The 27520-nt window shown below is 38.7% G+C and overlaps 2 protein-coding genes across 4 annotated transcripts; one reads left to right on the top strand and one right to left on the bottom strand.

Annotated features, from left to right (window-relative positions):
• Positions 1-461: 461 nt before the first annotated feature.
• Positions 462-5341, top strand: LOC107390706 (chymotrypsin-C). Of its 2 annotated transcripts, XM_015967567.3 has the most exons (8): positions 462-1305; positions 1414-1502; positions 3234-3331; positions 3442-3567; positions 3642-3778; positions 4693-4838; positions 4977-5129; positions 5240-5341. In XM_015967567.3, the coding sequence occupies exons 1-8, from the start codon at positions 1266-1268 to the stop codon at positions 5255-5257; spliced, it is 807 nt and encodes a 268-aa protein (XP_015823053.3). In that variant the 5' UTR covers positions 462-1265; the 3' UTR covers positions 5258-5341. The 2 variants fall into 2 exon arrangements, with proteins under 2 accessions (XP_015823053.3, XP_054602352.2); XM_054746377.2 differs by having other exon boundaries at positions 4977-5341.
• A 3359-nt stretch (positions 5342-8700) lies between these two features.
• Positions 8701-23261, bottom strand: tmem51a (transmembrane protein 51a). 2 transcript variants are annotated; one of them, XM_015967569.3, is made up of 4 exons: positions 22873-23260; positions 12673-12720; positions 11124-11602; positions 8701-10947 (listed from the first exon to the last, which is right to left on the bottom strand). In XM_015967569.3, exons 3-4 carry the CDS (start codon positions 11555-11557, stop codon positions 10560-10562), a joined length of 822 nt encoding a protein of 273 aa, XP_015823055.1. In that variant the 5' UTR covers positions 11558-11602; positions 12673-12720; positions 22873-23260; the 3' UTR covers positions 8701-10559. The 2 variants fall into 2 exon arrangements, with proteins under 2 accessions (XP_015823055.1, XP_015823056.1); XM_015967570.3 differs by lacking the exon at positions 12673-12720 and having other exon boundaries at positions 22873-23261.
• Positions 23262-27520: the final 4259 nt, after the last annotated feature.

Raw genomic sequence — 27520 nt, 5'->3', positions numbered from 1 at the left:
TCAGTTTTAAGTCTCTGTAACACTTAAAATAAAAAGCAGTAATATAGGAGGAGTTTATCTTAAAATCATTGTGCACAGCACCGTTGCTTCTTAGAGAGTAAATACAGCATTTTTGAGTTCAGCTTTTAGGGCTGATTTTGGCATAGCAACAGCCCCTACTTCTATTATTCAATAAATAAATATGCTACTGAGATATTTTTTCTCTAAACTTCAGCTTAGCATTTCCTCCTTCTACTGTCTAGTAATAGATTTTTGAGTGAGATCCTTCTGCATGTTACAAATGGGAAAAAAGTATCATTTTCAACATCCCCCACCAACTGGGGAGTTCCTCAGAGATTGGTCTTGGGGACTCTTGCTTTGCTTTGAGCTTTTATCTTTTTTGATGTAAAATTATAACATTTAATTTAGCTTTTATCTGGTAGAAGACCTACATCAGTCAGCCAGGTTAAATGTTGACAGACTTTTTTATTTAAATGATGCTATTTTGAAACTGGTCATTTTCGGTCCTTAGAAATTTTACTTTTCATTAAATAATTTTCCTAATAAACTCAGTAAGCCACATGCCTGGAAATGAGCCTTTTCCAGCTTCAATCTGATATATTAAACAGTAAAATATAAATAGCACTGCAGTAGTGGCTGCAATGTGTGTTTTTTCTACTGATACTCACAAAAAATAATACGAGTTTTACTTTATATGACTTTTGGCCAACTTTATAAGACTAAATGTGTTGTTTTTTTATAATTTGCACTTTGTTTTATATTTTATTTCTATTATTACTTTTGCCTTTCACTGTGATGTTGATTAGCTCTGGTTTGTATTTTCTTAAAAAGTTAAACTGATTAAGTACATTATTTTTCACGTTACACATTATTCTTGATAGTTACAAGTTACAGATATGTTATAATTTCTGGGTGTTTTGTGTTTGGTTATTAAATAAATATTGGTTGAACAAACACTGAAGTGCTTCCATTTCAGTAAAATACACACTCCTAAATATTTGCTGCTGAACCAATTGGATTCTTTATATAAGCTTAAGCTGTTAGAAAGGTGACAACATAATTTTTATGTATGCAGCTACAGAACACTTTGACCTTGGCCTCATATTTCTGTCCACATCTGCTACATGGAAGCCCACTTAGCTCCACCCAACTGTCTGTTAAAGTTTCCCAAAGTGTACATTTCCATGAATTAGAAACAGGATTGCATATCGTGGAGAAAGGTATAAATACTTCCAATATTCACGTCAAGCTGTGGACAAACAGACATGATGAAGTTTGTGGTGCTCGCTCTGCTTGCTGTTGGCGGTAGGAAGATACCTTTTGTTTGACTGTGTTTCAACTCTCTAATAACAGAATACAGGCAAACAGCTGCATGATCACATTTGGGTTTTTTATTTGTATGTGTTGCTTCAGCTTATGGGTGTGGGACACCCACGTTCCCACCCGTGGTGAGCCGAGTGGTTGGAGGAGAAGATGTCAGGCCTAACAGCTGGCCGTGGCAGGTAAAAAGAGAGATTCAAACATTTTACTGGGTGCAAAAATAGCTTTCATAAAATAAGAAGTTTCCAATGGGACTTAAAATAATATAATTTAAAATAATATAATATAATGAAACAAAATTCAATACAATACATTATAATATAATATAATATAGTGTAATGTAATGTAATATAATATAATACAATATAATGTAATATAATATAGCGTACTGTAATATAATATAGTATGGTATAATATAATGTTATGTAATATAATATAATATCATATAGTATAGTATAGTATAATATAATGTAATGTAATGTCATATAGTATAGTATAATATAGTATAGTATAGTATAATATAATATAATATAATGTAATGTAATGTCATATAGTATAGTATAGTATAGTATAATATAATATAATGTAATGTAATGTCATATAGTATAGTATAATATAATATAATGTAATGTTAAGTCATATAGTATAGTATAGTATAATATAATATAATATAATGTAATGTAATGTAATATAATATCATATAGTATAGTATAATATAATATAATGTAATGTAATGTCATATAGTATAGTATAGTATAGTATAGTATAATATAATATAATGTAATGTAATGTCATATAGTATAGTATAATATAATATAATGTAATGTAATGTCATATAGTATAGTATAATATAGTATAATATAATATAATGTAATGTAATGTCATATAGTATAGTATAATGTAATATAATGTCATATAGTATAGTATAGTATAATATAATATAATATAATGTAATGTAATGTCATATAGTATAGTATAGTATAATATAATATAATGTAATGTAATGTCATATAGTATAGTATAGTATAATATACTATAATGTAATGTAATGTCATATAGTATAGTATAATATAGTATAATATAATATAATGTAATGTAATGTCATATAGTATAGTATAATGTAATATAATGTCATATAGTATAGTATAGTATAATATAATATAATATAATGTAATGTAATGTCATATAGTATAGTATAGTATAATATAATATAATGTAATGTAATGTCATATAGTATAGTATAATATAATATAATGTAATGTTATGTCATATAGTATAGTATAGTATAGTATAATATAATATAATGTAATGTAATATAATATCATATAGTATAGTATAATATAATATAATGTAATGTAATGTCATATAGTATAGTATAGTATAGTATAGTATAATATTATACTGTAATGTAATGTAATATCATATAGTATAGTATAATATAATATAATGTAATGTAATATCATATAGTATAGTATAGTATAGTATATATTATACTATACTATACTAATGTAATGTAATATAATATCATATAGTATAGTATAATATAATAGAGTCATATAATATATAACTTGATGCAGTGAAAAGAGCAAAAGCAATTTCAGGTAAATTCATAAAGAAGTTAGTTGAGTAAATATAAATGATTTGTCAAATTAAAAATAAAAAGTCTAAATTAAAATAACTGAATTGTCATCATTCTTAAGGCAGAAGATAAAAATGACTAAATTTTACCTAAAAAGTATAAAAAGCATCCAATAAAATGAAACTGTCATTTGGCTCAAGTTAAAAGTTCATTTAGTTCAGTATAAGAATTAGGACTCGATTAAGGATGCTCCTCTTCCAAACATCCACAACAATCAAATATTAAAGAAAATAATTCAAACGAGACAGAAATGACCTTTTGCACATTTGTTCAGATTTCTCTGCAGTACAACAGAGAGGGCGAGTGGAGGCACACCTGTGGAGGTACTCTGATCTCTGATCAGTGGGTCCTGACTGCTGCTCATTGTATCAGGTAAAGAGCAGTCATGTCCATTTGATACGGACTCAACAGCAAAACATTTCTTTATTGCTTCTTGTCTTCGTTAATTTAAAAAATGAATGAATGTTTCATGTTTGTTGTAGCAAAGGCAGGGAGTACAGAGTGGCCCTGGGAAAGCACAACCTGGTAGAAGAAGCAGAAGAGGGTTCTGTGTTCATGGGCACCTCCAACATCATCGTCCATGAGAAGTGGAGCTCACTCTTCATTCGGTAACTGGGAATGGACTCTGATCAGTGAACTGGTCCAGTTGGGACTAATGTAACTGGATGTGACTGTTCTGCAGTAATGACATTGCCCTGATCAAACTGGAGGCTCCTGTTGACTTCTCTGACACCATCATGGCTGCTTGCCTTCCCGCCGACGGCTTCATCCTCCCCCATAACGAGTCCTGCTACGTCACCGGGTGGGGTCGCGTCTACAGTGAGTCAGCTCTGCACATTTAAGGCATCATCAGATAGTTTCGCTCTCTCAAAGAAGCAAGTTATAAAACCTTAAAGGGACAATGTGTAGTTTTTATCATTAATCTCTGGAAATATCCATCAAAATGTTGTTGAAAATGAATGAAACGATGCCCAGTTGTTGAAAAATATTGGCAGCTTCTTTACATATAACCATAGAAATCAGGTCTAAAATACATGGGAGTGGTTCTAAGTCTCTGGGCAACACCATATTGGATGCCATGTTTCCTTCTATGGGTTAGGGTTTTTTGACCCTAATGGGGATCCATTGGTAAGGTCTTACTCCAACACAAAAATACAGCTTGCTTGCAACAATTTAGATATCTACTGCTCCCTATCGCCAGGAAAAATACACACTGTCACTTTAAGGTAAGAATGTGGAGTACTTTTTCTGAGAGGGCACCATCTAGAGGTGGAAAAATTTTGATTTGATTTTGTAGCTGTGGTGCTGGACTTTCAGCTTTCAACTGAGCCTTTTAGGGTGCAGACTGGCCCCTCTCCCGACTACTGACATAACAGCTGAAAGTGATACTTCTCATTTCCTTATTGGCTAACGCTAATGCTGACCGGCACTCATTTCACTTCTAAAAGACAGGGTGGGCTTAGAAAAAACATTATATAACAGTACAGGATAAGTATCACTTCTACGAGTTTTTATGAAATCATACATGAATACCATGAAGGTGAAACAGCAGAATTGCTGCTTTAAAGAAAACAACTTTTGTTTAAATCATATTTTAATTACAGTTTTGCATGTAGCTGGTAGGGGACAGACACAGCTTGCCTGAACAACATTTAGGTGATCTTATCTTATTTTGAAACGAGGCACTGTTGCTGTTATTTACCTGTGGTTGTTCGGCTCCTCCTCCCACACAGCCGGAGGCCCCATCGCTGACATCCTGCAGCAGGCCTTGCTGCCTGTGGTGGACCATGCTACCTGCAGCAAATCTGACTGGTGGGGATTCCAGGTGAAAGACACCATGGTCTGTGCAGGTGGAGATGGAATTGTGTCCGGCTGCAATGTGAGTCTGAACATTTCTGGCAAAAACATTTAGTTAGCTGGAAAAAATAACACTAATAGCTCTCATCTTTTTGAAGATCATTTTAAATCTACCAGCAGGTTCTTTGCTCACTGAATATCTCTCAATCCTTTATTCCAGGGTGACTCTGGTGGTCCTCTGAACTGTCAGAACACCGACGGTACCTGGGAGGTCCATGGAATCGTCAGCTTTGGATCGGGACTCAGCTGTAACATGAAGAAGAAGCCCACAGTGTTCACTCAAGTCAGCTCCTACATCACCTGGATCAACTCCGTAAGCTCCTGCACATCCCACTGACTTCTAATACATCAGATAGATCCTTTTACACATCTCAGAATCATGCAATTTAATTAATTAATTTATTTATTTATTTATTTTTACAGAAAATGGCAACCTACTGATGTGGACTAGTGCCAGCATGCACACATAGTAAAAATGTAAAATAAAGGAGAACAGACAAAAATAAAATAACTTTCTTTACCTCATGTTCTGTGTCGTATTTGCTTTTATTATTGAAATTATACTTTACCAGTCAGAAAAAATACTGCAAGTCAGTAATGAAAATAAAACATGTTTTTTTATATTAGTAAAAATATCAATTATAATTTGACTTTAGTAGTAAAAACAATTATAGTTACTCCAGTATTGATGATGGGGAACAGACCATTTCAGTTCAGTTCATTTATACAGCACCAAATCTCAACAAGAGTCGTCTCAAGGCTATTTAGAAAGTAAACACTCTACGTCTCAGTGCCCTGAGTTCAGTTCCAGTTAGTTTCCTACATAAGAAGTCTCATGTAACCTTACCTAACCTAAGATAAAAGCCAGACTCTTAATTATCTTGAAAATAAATAACTAAAGCATCTCTGAACTGAAATACTTGCAAAAACCTCTCAGTGCACCTGTTTCAGGAACTGGAAGTGAGCCAGATCAGAGTTGAATGAAACACTGCAGGATTTGGAGTCTTAAGTCCTGATATTTGGACATTTCCCCTCTCATTGGCCAACAGTAATGCAATTCTGCCACTGACTCTGTTTGTTCTACAACGCTGACGTTTTCTCTCCACAAATAACGCAAGCCTGGGGGAGTTCTGCAGTGTGGTGGAGTCGCTAATGCTAACGGTTGGCTTCTACTAGCCGAGGCGTTCTCTGTTCGTTGACACTAAAGCAACAACAGCCTTCCCTTTCGCGAGCCAAGATAGGCAAGTCCATGAATGTTAAAGGTGTGGGAAACTCATTTAATTAATACAATTGCAGTGGTCTCTGGAAGGAATGAATGCCATACTAGCCAAACTCAGGGCTAAAAAAGCCCAGCTTTTATTAGATCAGCAGCAACAAGTTTGTTGCCACAGAGAGAAGCTGCAGACAGCAGGATTTGGAGTCTTATTTCCTGATATTTGGACATGGCATAACAATATGACATGCTCAAAAGTTTCAAAAAGTGTTTTTTGCATGATACAGTCAGTGAAAAAATAAATGTAAATATTTTTTCTGCAGCAGACTGCAAAAGAGGAATTGCCTGTTTTATTCCAAGCATTTTTGTATTGATATTTGAAATGATCTCAGAGTGAATGTAGCTAGAATTGTCTGTTTGGCCACGGTGTTGCACTAGTCAGTCAGCAGAGGGCACTAGAAGCATCTCTGAAGGTTTTCTCTTCTGAATGGACATGGACAAAAGCTCAAATTCAAATTTTCACAATAAGTCATCAAATCAAATACATTTGCAACAAAATGACTTTAAAAGTAGTGAAAACTCAGTTTGGTGAAAAAAATCTAACTCATAATAAAAATCTTATAACTTTAAATCCTGTTAAGCTACTTGCTTTTACTCAAACAGCCGTTTAGTAATGATACAGGATTCTTTACCACTTAGTTCCGACTAACCTCTACAACCTTGTGTGTGTGGAGGCAGAACATTGGTCAGATGTGACACGTTTTGTTTCCCCTGACAGCGGGAGTATCGATTTCCCTTTAACAGAATGACATTTCTCTGATAAAGCTGTCTTCTCCTGTCACCATATTTGATGCAATCACGGCTTCCAGACCAGAGTCATCCTGCCCCACGGGGCCCCGCGAGTGGAGCTCAACACATATTTCAAATATTATTAGTCTTATTTAAGGTCATTGCTGAGTCATGTCAGTGCAAACTCATCAGCTTTCAAAAGGAAGATACATTTAGCGTATTAGCTTTACACCATAAAATCTGCTGCCCAAGACTTTAGGTTGATCACTGATTTATCAAATAAAGATTGAGTGTTTACTAGGGGTAGGACTCGATTAAAAAAAATCTAATTCATTACAGGCTTTGCAATTAATCTTGATTAATCACATTTCATCGTTTAAAATAATTTGTTTTTAATAACAAAAGATTTACTAGATGAACGCTGTGTGTGTGTGTGTGTGTGTATGTGTGTGTGTGTGTGTGTGTCTCCTGCTGTAATAAAGTTCATATGGATAAAGTGACTGCCTGCTTTCTACCAGAGTGATTTGTCATAACAAATGTTTCTATGGTCTTGTGGTCCAGGCTCTGCAGTTCAGTTACATGTGCAGAGTAGGGCTGGACGATATAGAAAAAAGTATATTGATAATTATTTTATACTGATCGATATCAGTAATTATAGAAAAAAGTTTTAAATTGTAGAAAATATATTTTACGTGCAGCCCTGGCCATATATATATATATATATATATATATATATATATATATATATATATATATATATATATATATATAGTATTCTTATTTTTGCTCCACCTCTTATCGCTGAGACATCTTGCTGCCTCATGCTGTTTGGCTTGAGAACGGGAGGGCCCGGTGACGTAGTGTGCCTGAGTCTGTGGTTTTGATTGGTTAGGAGTAAGTAGCGCATCTAGTATGCTGCTACCTTTTATCAAAGTTTTATTGACCCTCATTTCTTTTTCTATCAAATGTCTATCGATGGATATATTGAACTATTTTCCAGCCCTAGAGCAGAGGTGTATTTATCAATACATTGGGCATACATCTTGACGCCAGGACCCCCACTCCTCCCTTCGGGGGCGCTTGGGCTCAATGGGTACAATTTTAACATAAAAATTTTCCTAATTATTAATCGTAATTAACATGTTAAATAATTCCCACCCCTGGTAATTACAGATTTCCCCAAATGGAAAAGGTTTCATTATGGTTTCTACTTTTTGTTCTGCTAGACACAGAAAGTCTGAGTTAGACTCATGAAAAGTAAATTGCACGCATCAAAATCTAAATCAGTAGATCTTTGCTCCTCAAAGACAGAATTAAAAACATGCTTTGACTTAAAAACGAGCGTAATATTTGTTTATTTTACCGGGGTCGCCCACGTGTCACAGCGAGTGGTCCTCCAGCTGCCACAATGTTTGCTCCGACTGCTGGAGGGTCCACATAACAGCAGATGGTCTGGAGAGGGAGGAGAGGGCATCTCTGCAGGCTGGGACACACAGATGAGTCTCAGCTTGCTGCATGAGACATATCTCTCCTTGAGAGTAAAAAAAAACCTGATCATAAATGAAGTTACAGGTTATTTAATCCCAGAAATTAAATCTAAATGTTCCTGATTTAACACTGAAACTTTTTTTGTGCAAGGATTTTACACAAAAATGCCTCAGCTACAAATCCATTTAGATGATTTATGTTTTTTATAACTGGATGTAATAAAAGGATCCCATAAACACCCTAAATAAGCACATATTGTACCGTAATGATTTACTACAAACTTCCTGAAAAGTTTATAAGCCCTCAGAGCAAACTGACCCCATTCCTTCGGCTTGTTTTTGACCTTTAAATTTAAGGTTACATTTGTCCCAATTGTAACAAACATCACTAAAAATGCTTAAAAACGACATTTTTATTTATTATAAATATTCATGACAATGTTTTTTCAGACTTCTGCAAAAACTAAACTCACTGATACAAAAAGATTTAGAAAAGCACATTTTCACATAGACATACTGTAGAAATGCAACATTTTAAATGCTACTTTAAACAAAACAAATTCACTGAAAAAGATACAGAAATAGACTCCTATTAATAAAACACTATCGACAATGTAAAACATTTTATAAAATAAATGCCAAGATTTGTTCCTCTGAGCTTCAGCTTGGATCTGAGAAACGTGGCCGAGTGCCACTGACAGTTCAGAAGAGTGGCTTCCAAACAACATCACTAGTGAAAAGTGTTTATTACAAAAAAAATAATAATAAAAATAAGCTGTGGACCTTGAAAAGGAATAACTGTACTGAGGAAAAAAATATTCCTGAATGTCCGCCTTCAGCTTTCCATATCTAAGGTAAAAAATACCATCCTGTCAAGTAGTGATAATAAGAGTATTGATGCTGATGTAACACGAAGTTCTCTGAACAAAGCCTAAAGCAGACGGTTCATTTCCTGCGTCTTCTCCACATACTTTCATAGTTAAACAAGGCAGCAGCTCCAGCTGCAGTTTTAGGGATGATGCTGGGAACGCTGGGAGCAGCTGCTGTTGTGGTGCAGATGCACGCTCAAAGGGTCTTTCTGTTGGTCATCCAGGGCGAAAAAAAAAAACCAGCCCCCATGAAGCACTGGTGCTTTCACAACTCACCACGACCACTGAGCAACTACAAGACCTCTAAACACACTCACATGTACATTCTTTTGTGACCGTTAGTAAAAGTGGAAGGGGCATTCCTCTGAAAGAACACCATGAGTGGTTTAGAGTGCACAACTAAAGGGAATTCGGTCTTCAAAATGAAAATTGTTTCTGCCTATGATTTTGGTTTCCAATAAGGTTAGCAACTGTTACGATCTAAAAAAACGATTCTGCTCGTAAAACGCCAACGATGTTAAACGTCAATCCTGTTTAAGCGGAACTTTGTGTTTTTATTTGCCTACATAGGATTAAATATCTAAACGGAGGACTCCTGAAGCAGCTCAAGAGTAAATAAATGAGGTGTAGACTCAGCTGTTTAACGCTGGAATGCACACAAAATCAGAGATGAGTACAAAGTTAAACATCTACAATCATCTAGTAGCCACAAATGATCTCAAACTCAGATGTTTCAGATGGAAACTCATTTTATAACTTTAAACGCCAACAGTGCCACATTTTTTCAGGTGGCATTTGAACAGCTAGCCTTGCAGTTTCTCTCTGGGGATGAAACTCCAACAAGGAGACTAAAAGTTGGATAATCCACAGGTTTTCATCATTTCAGAACAGCTAAATCCATTCAGCCAATACTCCATGTTTACGAGCCTCAGATGAGCGCGCAAGTCCTCGATGCAGCTGTCCCTCCGATGGCGTGTCACCAACTCACCCGGAAAATCAGTGCACAGTGGAGACGGGTTTCGTTGTGTTTTAACAGAAACCTTCGACAAAGTGAGGAACGCCTTTACTTCAGTGTGACCAAATCAGTCCCCACAGAGCAATGCATCCATCATCATCATCATCATCATCATCATCATCACCATCACCATCACCATCATCATCCAGTCAGACCAAGAGTAAAGGAAAAGGATTATTCTCTTCTCTACTATGATGTTGTGAGGGTACGGTGATGAATCTGAACAGATATCGTGGTTCATAACGAAACACAACAAATCATGTAGCAAGAAACATTATCAGTCCTTGGCGTGGTAAGACAAATCCCGATCCATAACAGTAGATCACGGAGTATTCCAGGAATTTCACCAAGCTGTTTCAAACAGCTGGTACTAAAGCGGAGGCACCTTATCATCGTACTGTGGCGGTGGGGTAAGAGGTTCAATACCGATGTCCATCGTTGGCTGAGAGACGTCAGCGCTTTTCTCGGGCAGCTTCTCCGACTTAATCCTCCGGAGTTTGATGGGTAGAAGCTTCAGGCTATTTTTCTCAGGTCTGTTATTTGTCGTAGACACGGGATCATCGGGAGCACCTGAAGACTGCGTCGTGACATCGGAACCTTCGTTCTCATATTGCACACCGTCGACTTGGACCAGTTCATCGTAGGACGGCAGCTGGGAGAAGCTGGGGCGCAGGTTGCTCTGACGCAACGGGTACTGCCCACTGCCTACTGCTTCCTCATAGGTGGGTACGGCATAGCGCCGGGCTTGTTCCTCAGTTCTGCAGACATTTATGCATACATAAGGATAAAAATATCACGCATTAATCACATTAAGTAGGCAATCATGCTACTTTCTGCAGCTATGATACAACATGAAGCTAAGACATTGGTTTTTATAACTTCTAAAAGATGTCAAAACCTTCAAAAGTAAGGGTCACTTCAGGAGCAGACTCACGTTTCTCTCTGCTCCTGCTCCCGTGCTGCTGCTTCCCTCTGGTTCTGGAGCTCCTGGAGCCTCAGCTGCTCGCGCTGCTTGTTCCTCATTCCCAGACACAACGACAACAGCAGCATTGCCACGCCGGAGCCCGCCAGCACAAAGGCCACAGAGGATGCTTTATTCCTCCTGCTATCAATGGAACTATTCCCCCCCGAACCGGAGCTGCTGTTATTACCAGATGTTTCCGAGGGCACCACACTCCACACGATCATCACGACGCCCAGAGCTATCAGACCAACTCCCAGAGCGCACACCGCATACTGGGAACCCGAGTTGCCTCTGATCTCGCTTCTGGCTCGGGGCATGTTGTTGTTGCTGTTGTTGTTGCCGCCGTTGCTGTTAACTCCTTCGCCGTTTGGGGAGCACGGAGGTCCATTTTCACTGGAGCGCATCTTGCTTTAGCAAAACTTCAGTTAAACCCGCTTTGAGGTCAAAGTCTGTAAAGACAGGAGATAGTAACTTCAAAGCAACCCAAGAGGCAGAAAAAACAAACAAACAAAAAAAATTCTAAAAATGTATTCCTGATCTCTCCAATCAGAGATAAAATCCTGTCCTCTTTCTCCTCTGTGCAGTAGGAGAGAAGTGGCTCTCCCCAGTCAGAACTTCCTTCTTACGTGCAGGCTGCCGCTTTAAGGGCCGTACTTTGAGAATCCAAGCCCAGTTTTTCAGAGAAACAGACGCAACATAAAATTCACTGAAGTTAAATAAACCTCGGGCTTCTAGAAATAGGTGCGTTAGCTGCTTGGTAAAAAATTTACAGCAGCCTCGCCTTTCTAAGTCACCTGCCATTGCAAAAGCACCTATAAAGGGTAGGTACCGAGGCCACACACATTCTTACATAATCCTGGACTCTACAGGTTTACTGTGCTGCTATCTCTCTTAAATCAAATCTGTGTAACTGTTTATTGTAAATCTGTGATGAACAATTACTGGAAGAACAAGTGTTGCACAGATTGAGGTGATTCCCTGAAATCATGCGAGCGTGGCCAATGGGCATACCTTCCTACATGCTTGGAACATGTGACCGGTCACAAGACGAACCTCACTTCAACCTAAAACTGTCTCAGGTGCAAAATGTTCACAAATTTCTTGTTTTCTTTTCTTTTCAGAAGAACATTTAAGCTCAACCTGTTGACCAAAGTTTTACTAAAACTTTCAAACTATGAAATCAACAGTGGTGGAAGAAGTACTTCTTTTTTTACACAAGTAAAAGTAGAGGTGAAATGGTAAAACGTGAGTAAAAGTGTAAGTATCCAAGTAATATTTGACTTAGACTCACTTTTAAAGTATGCATTTTCAAATGTACGCAAAAATTTTAAAAGTACTGGTATTCAACTAACATTCAGAAGTAGAGGTGTGCTGTTGGACCAAGACGTAAAAAAAGTACTTTGATTTTTTTTTTTTAGACATTTTAGAAAATATAGTGGAGCAGAAAGTACACATGATTAGGTAAAAGTATGCCCACAAGGAAATGACTTCAGTAGAGACACAGGAAAATTCTACTTACGTTCAGTATCAAAGTACTTGTACTTTGTTACAATCCATCACCGGAAATCTATAATATAAAATTGACACAAATTACTCTACTGTATAAAAGATTTAAATAAATAAATAAATAAAAGGTCAAACCTGTAGCCATGCAATCTAGACCAACCATAGCAATCACATCAGTCTAGCTACGCTCTGTTGTAGCTTCAGAAGGTCTACCATTGGCCTGAACAGTTTTGTGTCCAACCAATCACAGCGCTCTACACTTGTTGGGCAGGCTTAATACCAAAGCATCAATGGAGAAAAACTACAAAAATGGCCCAGGAATGGTGCCTGTTTGAAACGACTTTGGCCTAGTCCACATGTAGCCGGGTTTTTTTAAAAACGAATATCCGCCCCTCCAAAAACTTGCATCCACACCACCTCGTTTTTTTAAAAAAAACTCTATTCACACGTACCCAGATAAATACGTTGTTAAGGACATGCCAGACCTGTAGGCGGCAGTACTTCCCCCGTTCTTAACCTCGTCCTTCGTCTGTGGTCTTCCGCAAGGAGCAGTAATTCCGCTTGCAAAAACAAACCAGCAAAAAGCGCTTGGACAAATGATAAAGCGAGCGCAGCTCTGAAGGCATCCATGCTGTTGGCTAGTGTAAACACAGGTCGCACACGTGATGTCAGCATTTTTTTGTCGCGGAAAGTGACGTTGCGGACCTTAAAACTCCGGTTTTGTCTGTCCACACGCAGACACCCAAAACGGAGAAAACGCAGATCTTCACTTTGGCCGGAGTTTTTAAAAAGATCCGTTTTCGCGTGAAAAAAACTCCGTTTTCGTGTGGATGACAGGCCAAAACGTAGAAAAATATCTAAGTTTTGGCAGATCCCCGGTTACGTGTGGACAGGGCCTAAAAGTTGCAATAGCAAATTTAGAAAACAGATTAGACTCTTAACAACGTTCTAACAGTATAGCTATAAATGTATTGTGGAGATTGAAGAAATAAAAAACTAATAAAGTGGTTCTCTTGCATTTGTCTTGAGAACCTTCGTCAACGACACGTTTTGGGCCAAAACCAACCACTGGACCATCCAGCTGTCGGTCTCTCCAAACCAACACATTTTCCTGGGTCCTGTACTCCTTAAGCATTGATGTATTTTGTAACAGAACACCGCTGGCGTGAGAGGTTCTCAGTTCAATAATATCAGAGAAGGAGAACCAGCCGGCTAAACTTTAGGACAAATTACCAGAGTCCCAAAAAGAAAAACACCATTTGAAGTATTCCTCAGTTTAAAAAAGTGGGGAGATACACCTTTTGTGTTAATGCTCCTCAGGATTGGAGCAATTTACCTGCAGACTTGAGATCGATTTCATCATTTAGACTATTTAGTTTTGCTTCCGTTTGATTTTGTATTGTATTGCTGCACTGTTATTTTACATTGCCCTACTTCTATTTTTACATTGCCCTACTTCTATTTTTACATTGCCCTACTTCTATTTTTAATGTTTACTGTCAGTTGTACTGCTGTTGCTCACATTACTTGACACAGCAATGCCCACATATGTTTGGGTTCACCATAGCGTCATTTTAGTTAAGTCACGTTATGTTAATTTTTTTTTTCTCTTTATGATGATGTATCAACTCTGCCACCTAATTTTTTATTTTGCATTTATGGTAGGAGCACCTGCTTGAAAATGAGATGTTACTTCTCAAGCAGTTTATCCTCCTGAAAAAAGTTAATAAATAAATCAGTCACGTACAACAAAAGATGTTTGGACCTAGAAAACTGAGACTGGTGTTTAGCACCATCTCATTTCCTCTGGCATTGCGGGTTTTTGGTTCCGGCCCAAAGATCTCATGGAAAATACCTGAGGGGAGAGGTGGGCGTGACCATGTTTGCGTTCAAAACCTAGCTTGTATAAAGATTCACTTACAATTTTAAATGATGTAAAGCTTTTCTTTGGAACATGAGCAGACAGAGGTACTTAAGTCGTTTATTAAAAAATAATAATTAATATATATAGATGTATTTGCATACTCTTGGACGATTTGTCGCATTGACTGATTTCCGTAGAAAATTTGTCACAATGTTCGTTCCTTTCATTGGTCCTGGAGCTGTCTAAATGCATGTGGAGAGAGTATGAAAGACAATCGCAGGTTCCACCCTAAAACTGGGTGATTCAAGTGGCTCGTGGCCAGACTAGGATGGCAGCCAATTTAGCCAGGTTAAAATTCAGTAAAAACAATGTTTTTTCACACGTCATCATACTTGATAATGGAAGTCAAACACTCGACTCCCCTGCTTAATGTCCTCTACTTAAATGCAAACAACTACTATGGAAATAAGGTTGATTCCAGCAGACTCCATTGAGAAAAATAGATTTTTACAGGCCATTAATTTAAAGCTGCTTTAGCAAATCTACAGATCAAGCTAGGTTTTGAACGCAAATATGGTCACAGGACAATCACCCCTCCCCTAGAGTTTCTTCCCGGACACACACAATACTCCAGTTAGCTGCCTCAGCTGCTTATGGCCTTTTTTTTAACATACATTTTCAATATACAGGTCCTTCTTAAAAAATTAGCATATCGTGACAAAGTTCATTATTTTCTGTAATGTACTGATAAACATAAGACTTTCATATGTATTAGATTCATTACACACATCTGAAGTAGTTCAATCCTTTAATTGTTTCTAATATTGATGATTTTGGCACACAGCTCATAAAAACCCTAAATTCCTATCTCAAAAAATTAGCATATTTCATCCGACCAATAAAAGAAAAGTGTTTAATACAAAAAAGGTCAACCTTCAGATAATTATGTTCAGTTATGCACTCAATCCTTGGTCGGGAATCCTTTTGCAGAAATGACTGCTTCAATGCGGCCTGGCATGGAGGCAATCAGCCTGTGGCACTGCTGAGGTGTTACGGAGACCCAGGATGCTTGGATAGCGGCCTTAAGCTCATCCAGAGTGTTGGGTCTTGCGTCTCTCAACTTTCTCTTCACAATATCTCACACTCTACGGGGTTCAGGTCAGGAGAGTTGGCAGGCCAATTGAGCACAGTAATACCATGGTCAGTAAACCATTTACCAGTGGTTTTGGCACTGTGAGCAGGTGCCAGGTCGTGCTGAAAAAGGAAATCTTCATCTCCATAAAGTTTTTCAGCAGATGGAAGCATGAAGTGCTCCAAAATCTCCTGATAGCTAGCTGCATTGACCCTGCCCTTGATAAAACACAGTGGACCAACACCAGCAGATGACATGGCACCCCAGACCATCACTGACTGTGGGTACTTGACACTGGACTTCAGGCATTTTGGCATTTCCCTCTGCCCAGTCTTCCTCCAGACTCTAGCACCTTGATTTCTAAATGACATGCAAAATTTGCTTTCATCAAAAAAAAAAAATTACTTTGGACCACTGAGCAACAGTCCAGTGCTGCTTCTCTGTAGCCCAGGTCAGGTGCTTCTGCCGCTGTTTCTGGTTCAAAAGTGGCTTGATCTGGGGAATGTGGCACCTGTAGCCCATTTCCTGCACACGCCTGTACACAGTGGCTCTGGATGTTTCTACTCCAGGCTCAGTCCACTGCTTCCACAGGTCCCCCAAGGTGTGGGGAATCGGTCCTTCTCCACAATCTTCCTCAGGGTCCGGTCACCTCTTCTTGTTGTGCAGCGTTTTCTGCCACACTTTTCCTTCCCACAGACTTCCCACTGAGGTGCCTTGATGCAGCACTCTGAGAACAGCCTATTCGTTCAGAAATTTCTTTCTGTGTCTTACTCTCTTGCTTGAGGGTGTCAATGATGGCCTTCTGGACAGCAGTCAGGTCGGCAGTCTTACCCATGATTGCAGTTTTGAGTAATGAACCAGGCTGGGAGTTTTTAAAAGCCTCAGGAATCTTTTGCAGGTGTTTAAAGTTAATTAGTTAATTCAGACGATTAGGTTAATAGCTCGTTTAGAAAACCTTTTCATGATATGCTAATTTTTTGAGATAGGAATTTGGGGTTTTCATGAGCTGTATGCCAAAATCATCAATATTAGAAACAATAAAAAGGCTTAAACTACTTCAGTAGTGTGTAATGACTCTAATATGAAAGTCTAATGTTTATCAGTACATTAAAGAAAATAATTAACTTTATCACAATATGCAAATTTTTTAAGAAGGACCTGTAGTTGCTGGCCAGAGCCCAGGCCAGATGCGGCCCGCGGAGCATTTTTATGTGGCCCGCGAGATAAATATGAAAAAAATATTAAAACTGGCCCGCTGGCCGATTTTACAGCAAAGACTACAACTCCCATGATGCTTTGCGGCGTTAGCGCGGAGCCGACGCGCCCCCTCCTTTGTGTTTTTTTCAGCGCCTGCTGCCGATGTTTGCAGCTCCGCTGTCTCGGACAAACACTCCTCTCACTCAGCGCGGCGTTCACTCAGCTATTTTCTGACGTTGAAGCCCAGAAACGGAGACTCTAGCCGCTCAGTAATGTGTTCACGACTGAAAGAGAAAGTTTTCCAACTAACGTCCAGACAGAGCTGATATAACTCCAGCGAGCAGCGACACGCTCAAACCAGCACGGCTCTGTGGCTGCTGTAGTTGTGTTTCCTCCCCGACTCACAACAACGTGGTCAAGCTGCTCAGACATGTTCATCAGCACAAACCTATGTGAGCACCTGTTGTCATCTAATGTTGTCATTATTATGATGAAGATGAACAAAACAACAGGAGTCTCCTCCTCAGCTCAGATCAGTCCCATGATGCAGGTATTTGGCTGGAACAGGTGAGCATCACAGTAAACCAGTGGAGCAAACTGAGCTTTAAATATGTTGGTTTTATGCTCTTTTTCTGCTCCAAAACATGAAAGTTAACAGGTGAGATGTTGCATTTTCATTTAAGATAAAATGATATTTTTATTTTGTTGTTGGCCCGTGAGAAAAGATTTAACCTACAGTAAACAGGAAGTGGAAAGGCTGCAGATAGATGAATAGAATAGAAAATCCCTTTATTGTTCCTCAGTGGGGAAAGCTAGACGTCACAGCAGCGATGACACTTATTACAGGAGAAAAAAGAAGAATAAAAAATAAGAAAAATGAATAAACAAGAAAACATAAATCCTGAATAGATTTTTAAAATGCTGATTATACCACAAGTAATGAATGCCACTGATGCCTTTTATTTAAAACTGACTTGCTCGTGTGTAATTAGGTTATTCCACATTCAGTGTTAATGCAGAAATAAGTTTGTTTCCAAATATAAAGGTTCGAAATTGCATATATGTTGATAAAGAAAATGTGCAAATTTGCAGTCACTTTTTCAAAAAATATTAAGTTTGGCCCTCGACTCCATCCCAGAGTTTCATTTCGGCCCCGTGTGAGTTTGAGTTTGACACCCCTGATCTATCTGCAGTCGTTCCTGTTTTACTGTAGGTTAAATCTTTTCTCACGGGTCAACAAAAAAATTTAATTATTATTTTATCTTAAATGAAAATGCAATATCTCGCCTGTTAACTTTCATGTTTTGGAGCAGAAAAATAGCAGAAAATCAAAATATTTAAAGCTCAGTTTGCTCCACTGATTTACTGTGATGTTACATGTTTACTCTGATTGGCTTAATCTGAACTGAATTGGAATGTTTATTATGTGAAATGCCTTGAGACGACTCTTGTCGTGATTTGGCGCTATATAAATAAACTTGAATTGATTTGAATTCACCTGTTCGAGCCAGATACCTGCATCATGGGGTTGAGCTCTGCTGAGGAGTAGACTCCTGTTGTTTTGTTCATCTTCATCATAATAATGACAACATTAGATGACAACAGGTGCTCACATAGGTTTGTGCTGCTGAACATGTCTGAGCAGCTTGACCACGTAGTGTGTCGGGGATAGCGTTAGGTACCGAATTCGGTACTTTTTAAGGTACCAACCAAATTCCATAGTACCGACTGAGCACCAATTCACATCATTTGAAACGGTGCCTCGTTTCGGTACCCGTCCTTCATTACGAGAACTTGCCTAGACAGCTGCGCATGTGCAAGAGCGTTATGTCGTCGGTCCCTGCGAGCGACTTGTAAACAGAGCAGCATGGTAGAAAGAACGCACGCTAAAGCTTGTGTCCACTTCACTAAATGTGATGTGATGATGAAACCAGCGACAATGATCTAAGTGAGATATCCTCATCTTAATCTGCTCCGGTAGGTAAATAAAATGTTTAAGATAACGTTAGCTTGATATGTTAGCCTCCGTTTTGCTAATGGTGTGTTCCCTTTCTCCTCGGAACTCCGAATTTCTGACTAGAAGAACATAAACTTGCTCTAAAGTTTGGCTTCACTTTACTAAATTCGACAGGTTATTGGGTGAAGATGAAACCAGTGACAACGATCTAAGTGTGAGGCATCATCGTTTTAATTTGCTCCAGCAGCTAAATAAACTGTTTAAGATAACGTTAGCTTGATATTTTAGCTTCCATTGCCACCTTTTTTATCAGCTAATGGTGCTTTCGCTTTCTCCTCGGAAATTCTAATTTCCCAGTAGGAAAAATCAAATAAAAAAGGACGGCAAAAGGAATAAAGATACACAGTAAATTTACTTCACAGTAAAGATGTTTGCATCAGTTTATTTATCAGCTTATAAAACTACAAGGACGATGTTAAAATACAAACAGTTGTATGTTATTTATTGTGATATTTATCAAATATGGTAAATGGTAAATGGCCTGTATTTGATATAGCGCCTTCTAGAGTCATGGAACCCCCCAAGGCGCTTTACAACACAATCAGTCATTCACCCATTCACACACACATTCACACGCTGGTGGGGATGAGCTACAATGTAGCCACAGCTGCCCTGGGGCGCACTGACAGAGGCGAGGCTGCCGAGCACTGGCGCCACCGGTCCCTCCGACCACCACCAGCAGGCAACGTGGGTTAAGTGTCTTGCCCAAGGACACAACGACAGCGACAGACTGAGCGGGGCTCGAACCTGCAACCTTCCGATTACGGGGCGAGCACTTATCTCCTGTGCCACCGTGGTTATATATAGAGAAAAAATATAGAGAAAAATATATATTTAATTATAAAGAATTAAAATATTAAAAACTCAAAAGTATAGAAAATTGGTACCGTTAAGTACCGGTATCGATTCCTAGGTACCGGGAGTTAGTACTGAATCGATTCAAATGTCAAAGGTACCCATCCCTAGTCGGGGAGGAAAAATAAAAACTACAGCAGCCACAGACTCATGCTGATTTGAGTGTGTCGCTGCTCGCTGGAGTTATATCAGCTCTGTCTGGAAGTTAGTTGGAAAACTTTCTCTTTCAGTCATGAAACACATTACTGAGCGGTTAAAATCTCCGTTTCTGGGCTTCAACGTTGGCAAATAGCTGAGTAAACTCGGTGCTGAGTGAGAGGAGTGTTTAGTTTGTCCGAGGCAGCGGAGCTTCAGACACCGGCAGCAGACGCTGGAAAAAAACCACAAAGGAGGGGGCGCTTCGGCTCTGCGTTAACGCCGCAAAGCACCATGGGAGTTGTAGTCTTTGCGGTAAAATCATCGGCCAACGGGTCAGTTTTAAAACATTTTTGACATTTATCTCGCGGGTCACATTAAAATGCTCCGCGGGCCAGGCCTTGTGTCTGACACATGTGGTATAAGTGGAGGATGCATGGAAGTGCGACAGTTTGACAAGACGATAACCGGATGGTTGCTTCGGTCCAAAACATGGTTTTTGACAGAGGTTTTAGGCAAACGCAAGAGAAGCATTTTATTAACATTATTATTTTTATGTCCACAATATCAAAACTAACCTATTTTAGATTTATATTCATAAGATGTTAGAAAGTTAAGGTGTTAATCCTTTAAGACCTGCCATAGAGCAAGTTCGCCAGAACTTATATTTACATTTTTACATGCTGTGGTGCCATTTTTTTTGAGTATTTAAACATTCTATACATCAATACAACCCTTACATTCAAAATTTTAAATTATATAAATGTAAAATGTTCATAGCAACAAAATATTTTACTAAAAAATTCTATTATCTATGCAGAAATTGAAAATCATTTTGTTTTTACACATATTTTATTATTATACAGAAATGCCACACCTTTATCCCTCAAAATTGTCAATGGAAAACAGTTTCACACAATCCTTTCAAACAACAAATTTAATTGAAGTGTTTCCATGAAATAGTTTCTGAGATACACCCATTTATATAAACTAACAAAAACGAAAACATAAATAATAATAATCTGCAGGAGTCTAACATAATAATGTTGAATATTTGTGGCTAATTTTTCAGTAGTATATAGTTTTCCTTTTCTCTCACTAATAATAACAATAATAAAGAATATTGCATGAATATAAACCTGAGGAAACTGAAAGTGGAACGTAAACATCCTCCGGGGCTGTAATGGCGTCAACTGCTTCGAGGAGGGAAGATGTACCGTTTGGCGGGTCCGTGAGTCATCAAAACGTTTGTAGTGGTGAGTGTGTGTGTGTCGGAAGTTTGTAGTGGGTGTGTGATGTGTGTAGGACGTGTTTGTCTAAACGTATTATTGCGAAAAAGCACAAGAAAAAGGCCGAAAAACGGAGACTACAAAGAACTACGATTCGCGGGAAAATGACGTCAAAGCAGGTGATTGGGTGACATTTCATGTTGACAACGTGACGATGTTTATTCTAGCGTGTGAAGCCCGGTGAGCTGCAGATCAGAACGACACAGCGTCTGTATCTGAATGAAAACGCTTTTCTTATTTGCGCATTTTGGTTGTTTTTTGCAAACTCATTAGCGGAAATACGCAGCGCTCTGGGACGTGTTCAGTGTGTGAGACTTAAGTGTAACTCTTCTGGTTTAATATGCAAAAAAATACATCTTATATAGTTTCAGTTTTACAAGCATTTTAACACAGATATGCAAATGGGAGCACCAGCACTCCCGCTGGTCTTAAAGGGTTAAAAACCATTTTTTAAGCTAATTTGTTTTCCACATTTGCCATTGTAGCTTGAACAAAGTCAGAAAAAGAACAGAAGAGGGGGTGTTCTTGTCTCAAAATGTAAAAAAAATAACTAAATAAATAAAAGCCTTTGACCTTAAATGTAATATTTTTAAAGAAGCTAAGCAGAACAAATAGACTGTTCATGGTTCTCCTTCAATCTCCAACAAGTCCGTCTCCAAGCACCTCGGGCTGGAGGTCCCTGACAGAACACACCTGGTTGTGAGATTCTAAATCTCAGTATAACTTTTGGTCATCTCAGGTTCGCAGACACATAAAGGAGTGGGGTTGGGACATAACACTGCCATTTTATCAGCTCTCTTGGTACACTTTGTTAAGTTGGATGAACTGATCTCAATCCATTCAGGATTTTAAAGATGAGCACCAGACAGGAAGCCAGTTTAGAGACCAGTATGGATGTGATGTGTTCATGTGCTTTTCGTCCCCAGCAGAAGGCTGCCTTCTACACTTTAGTTAAGACCAATAGAATCATTTCACACTAATCCAGGTAAATGTAATGACGGTGTGAATTATTCCAAACTGATCAGACTGAAAGTAGGGCCCATCTTGGGAAAACCTCATCCTGACAGCAGCGCTGATGTGTTTCAAATGATCCAACCGAACTCACTGCTGAGGAGGAAACAAAAACAGCTCCAAATGGACAACTGATGACAAAAAAAATTCCCACCAGGGTATCAACCGTGGATAAACTAATAAAGCGTGACTGTATCTGGTCTCCCAACAGGCTTAGGCATGCTGGAGGTGAAGTGGGGGCTGTCTAGCCCAGCCCTAAATTAAAGGATAACCCCCTCGCTGAGGAATGCAAGGCATGAGACAGAATCAGGCTCATTTTAAACAGCTGGGAATATCGATCACACCAGGAAATAAATAAAACATATCCATTCTCAAGCCAGCTTACAGCAGATGTGCAAGGGGATGTTAGCACACATAAGGATGTGTGATTTGAAAGGTTTGACAATTTCAGCAATGTAGTGAGACGCGAGCTGGTTCAATAGTTTCAAAGAAAACCAGTTTCTGAAGGCTTCGTACTCAGACGTCACGCAGCTTTGTTTTCCCTTATTTCTTTGTTTTTTAGTAACACCAGTCTGATTTCACACAAGAAGGGTAAAATGTAGAAAAATAAGTTCAAACCACGTAACCATAAAAGGAAAACGCGCCTTGTTGTTATTTAATGTAACTATTCATCGACACACATTGATACTTGACGCGCGAGCTGCTCCACTCACCTCTGCATCACTTCCGGGTTCCTCTTCCTAAACTCGAGAGCTTCGTTTATAAACCAAACTCCTCAGAGATTTAAGGATCTTTGATGAGGATTTCCTTGGTGCCTGATTCGGTTCGAGGATCAGGAACTTTTAGAAGGATGGGCCCAGACAGAAAGAGCGAGAGAGAGGGCGCGCGCGCAGGAAGGAGGAGACATGGCTCTCCACTTCCACTTTCATTAACTCTTTCACTCCTGGCTTGTTTTTGTTGGCTTGCAGAGAACAGAATCTGCAGCAGGGGGTAAACATTCCAGGCATTTCTCGTCAAGCAAACTGCAGAAATGTAATCCACCAGGAAATAAACATGTCGGTTTACTACAGCTGTTGTTGTTGTTGTTGCAAACATGCAGACTACTACAAATGATTTGTGATCATCAGTGAATCTAAATAGGTTTGCAAATGTCTAAAAATAGCCCCTCAACCGGAAAGGTCTGCCGTGCAAGTTTAATTGAGTTAGAGAGCATGTAAGTGACAGTTGTCCTTATAATTGAATTTATTTAAAGATTTGGTCAGAGCTACAGAGCTGGTTTGTGGCTAAAATGGAATATTATCATAAACAGTTGAGTTTTATGAGGACCATTTAAAATATATATAAAAATGTATTTGATGAACTAATTATTGAACATATTATTATATAAAACGTATTTGTTCTGATTTTCTGAGAGTGATGCAAGAATTACTTTTTACAGTGTTTTAAGATCTTAATCACGTTTCATTATTCTGATTTGATTATCACTTGTAAGTCGCTTTGGACAAAAGCATCTGCTAAATAAATAAACATAAACAAACGTTTCTATGGTTACTGAGGTAGCATTTCATTGGTATCGAAGGTGCTCGTTGACTATTACATTAACTTTAAGCAGGATCTGCAATTGCTGTATTCTTTTTCATGTCATCCTCCATTCAGACATGATGTTAATCAGCTTTTGGTCCAGATCCTGACTGATTGGCAGCCCATCCATAATCGATGCTTGGAGTTTGTCCGTATCTGTGGGATTTAGTTTTAACCATCTACATTTTCAGGACTAACCTCATGCCTTTTGTCAGATTCAGATCCTTTTTGGGTTATGGACTCACATGTTTGATGTTTTACTCCCTGAGTAACATAGCTTTGAATTTATCCTTATGGCACAGTGCTCCACCAAGCTGGAAAATGCATTGTTCATCACCAAAATCACTCTTGGAAGGCAGGGAGGAGTTCTATTTGGAAGACATCTGCGTTCCATTCTTCATTCAAGTGCTGCTAAACTTAATAGAGACTCCCTTGGCTGAGAAGCAACCCCCCACACACACACGGGACAAACCCACTTTGGATGTTATCCTCCAAAAGTCTTCTCCGCATTCGCTGTCCAGATGAAATCACACACACACACCTGCTGCAAATTCTGACCTGGTGGCGCCCCAGTGGTCCTGATGTTTACTGGACTTATTAAATGTAGTGGATTTTGTCTTTTTGTTGTTGTTTAAATACATTTTTTAAAACAAAAGGGATTTTGTAATGAATAGCAATCCGATCACTCGCATCATAATAACAGCCGCAGCTGCAAACACAGTATCTGCAGTGCGTGATCATTCTGAGTTGTTTTCTACTGCATTGTTTTAGGTGGGTTTCCATCATTTTTAGAAAAAATAAAAAATAAATCATTTCTGATTACTATTTAATTTTTATTGAACAGAGTGGAAATCTCAGGGTGAACTTTTTAAATAATTTAGGGGAACCCAACAGGCTCACCTAATTAAATAGCCCATGGCTTGTCAGGAGTCGGTCTAAAAATATATTCCGATTGATTTTCATTTCTGAATGTCAAAGTGTTTGCTGATACCACATTTAGTCGAGATGAGACAACAGTTTGTTGAATCAGCGTTAGAACAACGACATCACCTTTAACGTTCTGCAATTTTTCATCCTCGCCAGGCAGTTCTGCATTAATCTGTTCTGATGCAAACTCTATAAAGAAAACGTTCCCAACGTGTGTGTGAGTCATTCTCTGACTTAATGAGGACAACACAAACAACAGAGTGAGTCAGACCACTTGATAGTCACTTCTCTAAACTGAAACATGTGTTTTATCATCCAGTTTTCTACACTGTGTAAAGGATGGGTAGTTTACATCTTACTTATGAACCATAAAAGGTGAGATTCCATAGAAATATGAAATATCAATCTGATGGATCTTTGACTATTTTAACCAGAAGATCAGAACTTTTTATTGCAGGGATTAAGCAACACCATATTAACTTCATGGAAAGAGAGTCAGGTTTAAATTAGTTAAGAGATTTATTTCTACACAATTTAAACAAGACTAACTTTAACACTCTGTTTTATGATGGACTAAGGTGGAGTGAGACGTGATGAATGATGATGGCGTGTGTGTGGAATGTTATGCAGAACCAGCGGATCTGGAGAAGCAGTTAGTTCTGAGTGGGAGTGAATGTTTCGCTCTAAACTATAGTAGGAGATTTATAACACACATGAAACGCCATCTGCGGTCTACGTATCCCAGGGGAAGCCTCCGATCAGATCCAGAATGCAGAGGTCCTCGTGGACCCTCTTTGGTACCGAAGCCGGTAGAAAAGCAGCAATACCGACCAAACTAGTCTTGGAATGCTTCCAGGTCACGACATTTTATCACTGGTGTCTCCGAGACCCTGAAGGGGTCGTGAGGTTCAACTATTATTCTGAAGGAACCATTGCGGTCAGGTGTAACTTGCAACAGATTTTATACAGCTTGTCGAGGTTCTTTATGGCTGAAGAGGAAGTCGGGGTGGCCTGTCCGAGACTTCTCTAGATCACTTTGAACTAAAGAAAAGGTGGCGTGGGATAGTTTTTATAATTGTCATATTTTGGTTTACAGGCGAATAAGAATTCGACATGCAAAAGAGGGTTTATACAAACACCACAGAAAACCACGCCTAGCCAGAAACGAAGGTTCTGATTGGATCAAACAAAAGGAAATGTGTCATGTGACTTTAGCATTACGTGTCATTAGTGTCTAGTGCAAATGTCCAGGATTATAATACTTGTAAAATACTACTGATCACAGGATTATAATATCAAGTAATAACATTGTCATTTCACAGATTGATTGAACATTGGGCTCACATTATTATTGATAATTAACAAAGTTGTTGATTATGTGTTTATAAAAATAGTTCTGTGTCTTCGCTGTAACAAAGGTGAAGCAGTTCAGATGAGCAGAGTGCATGAAAGACCTTGGCCACTATCTCATGTAGATTAGCCTGTCAGAGACTTTATGTCTCTGCTCGAGCAGACACAGCAGAGCATGACCTTTAGGTCATAAACAGGACATTCATGACGCTACAATTGACTTCCTTTTTGTGAATCTACCACCTACTCACAGTCACGCCTTGAGAACCCTTTGGAGAGGGCCACTTGTGACGCGTTTGGTCCTTCGTCATTTTTCTGTGTACATTTGGAGCCATTCAGAGGTTCAGAGAGTTCTTTATATTTCCTTCTTCATCCCATAATCATCATCATTATCAGCCTGCATGAATAAAGCACTTTACAACTTTATAATTACAATGGCAACAACAAATCTAGCTGCTTCATTGTTCCTTTTATAGTAAGAGACTTATTGTTCTGGTGTCTGGGAAGGCTTTCTTCCTCTAAAGCTTTTGCCTCATTCCCTGTAAGTCCTCACACACACACACACACACACACACACACACACACACACCACACACACACACACACACACACACACACACACACACACACACACACACACACACACACACACACACACACACACACACACGAGAACAATAAACAGCACTGCAAACAAGCACTGATTACATCTTGTCGTCTGGATTGATTCTACATCACCGCCAGTCTGTAATCAAATTTGCCGGCAGCCACAGGAAAACATATTAAGGTGTAAGCTTTACTCACGTCCGCTTTTTCAAAAATAATAGCGACTGTCAATATCAAAACAAATGATTACTTTGATGATTATCGTGTTGATTTCTCTTGTGGACAACTCTCAGGTGGAACTTCCTCCGTTCTTTGTTTTAGCGCTATTAGAACATGGCCCTACCCATGAGTGGTTCAGCCGACAGTTTATGAAATTAACCAGTGATAATCACTGTTGTGTCACCCTCGCTGCATAAAGTTCAGACCCCTGTGAGTAAGAGGAAGCAGCGGTGGAAAGAGTACTAAAATTTCCTACTTAAGTACGAGTACCAGTACTTTGATCATTTTTTACTCAAGTACAAGTAAAAGTATTTGCCTAAATTTTTACTCAAGTAAAAGTAAAAAGTATCGTAAATAAAATGTACTCAAAGTAAAAGTTACTCAGTTACATTTTTGTCAGCGTAAAGATGGCTACATCAGTGCAAAACCACAACACCAGTTCACAATACGCTCGTGTGTGCACGCACACACACACACACACACACACACACACACACACACACACACACACACACACACACACACACACACACACACACACACACACACACACACACACACACACACACACACACACACAGTTTGATGGAAGGATTTCTATCCAATCAGTGAGAACAGGACATGCACATTGATTGGACGAGGTTTTTCTAGGATTGTATTTTTAATTTATTAAGCCTA

This window comes from Nothobranchius furzeri, chromosome 15, assembly GCF_043380555.1.
Source record: "Nothobranchius furzeri strain GRZ-AD chromosome 15, NfurGRZ-RIMD1, whole genome shotgun sequence".
NCBI lineage: Eukaryota > Metazoa > Chordata > Actinopteri > Cyprinodontiformes > Nothobranchiidae > Nothobranchius > Nothobranchius furzeri.
This window is presented reverse-complemented; position numbering and strand designations above follow the sequence as displayed.

What these genes read in the sequence shown, in the direction of transcription:
- tmem51a (XM_015967570.3), bottom strand. Translation starts at nt 11,557, where the DNA reads ATGCGCTCCAGTGAAAATGGACCTCCGTGCTCCCCAAACGGCGAAGGA. An exon ending in GAGCAGGAGCAGAGAGAAAC is followed by an intron (nt 10,948 to 11,123) that starts GTGAGTCTGCTC and finishes AAATGTCTGCAG; the next exon opens with AACTGAGGAACAAGCCCGGC.
- LOC107390706 (XM_054746377.2), top strand. Translation starts at nt 1,266, where the DNA reads ATGATGAAGTTTGTGGTGCTCGCTCTGCTTGCTGTTGGCG. An exon ending in CGCTCTGCTTGCTGTTGGCG is followed by an intron (nt 1,306 to 1,413) that starts GTAGGAAGATAC and finishes GTGTTGCTTCAG; the next exon opens with CTTATGGGTGTGGGACACCC. An exon ending in GAATTGTGTCCGGCTGCAAT is followed by an intron (nt 4,839 to 4,976) that starts GTGAGTCTGAAC and finishes CCTTTATTCCAG; the next exon opens with GGTGACTCTGGTGGTCCTCT.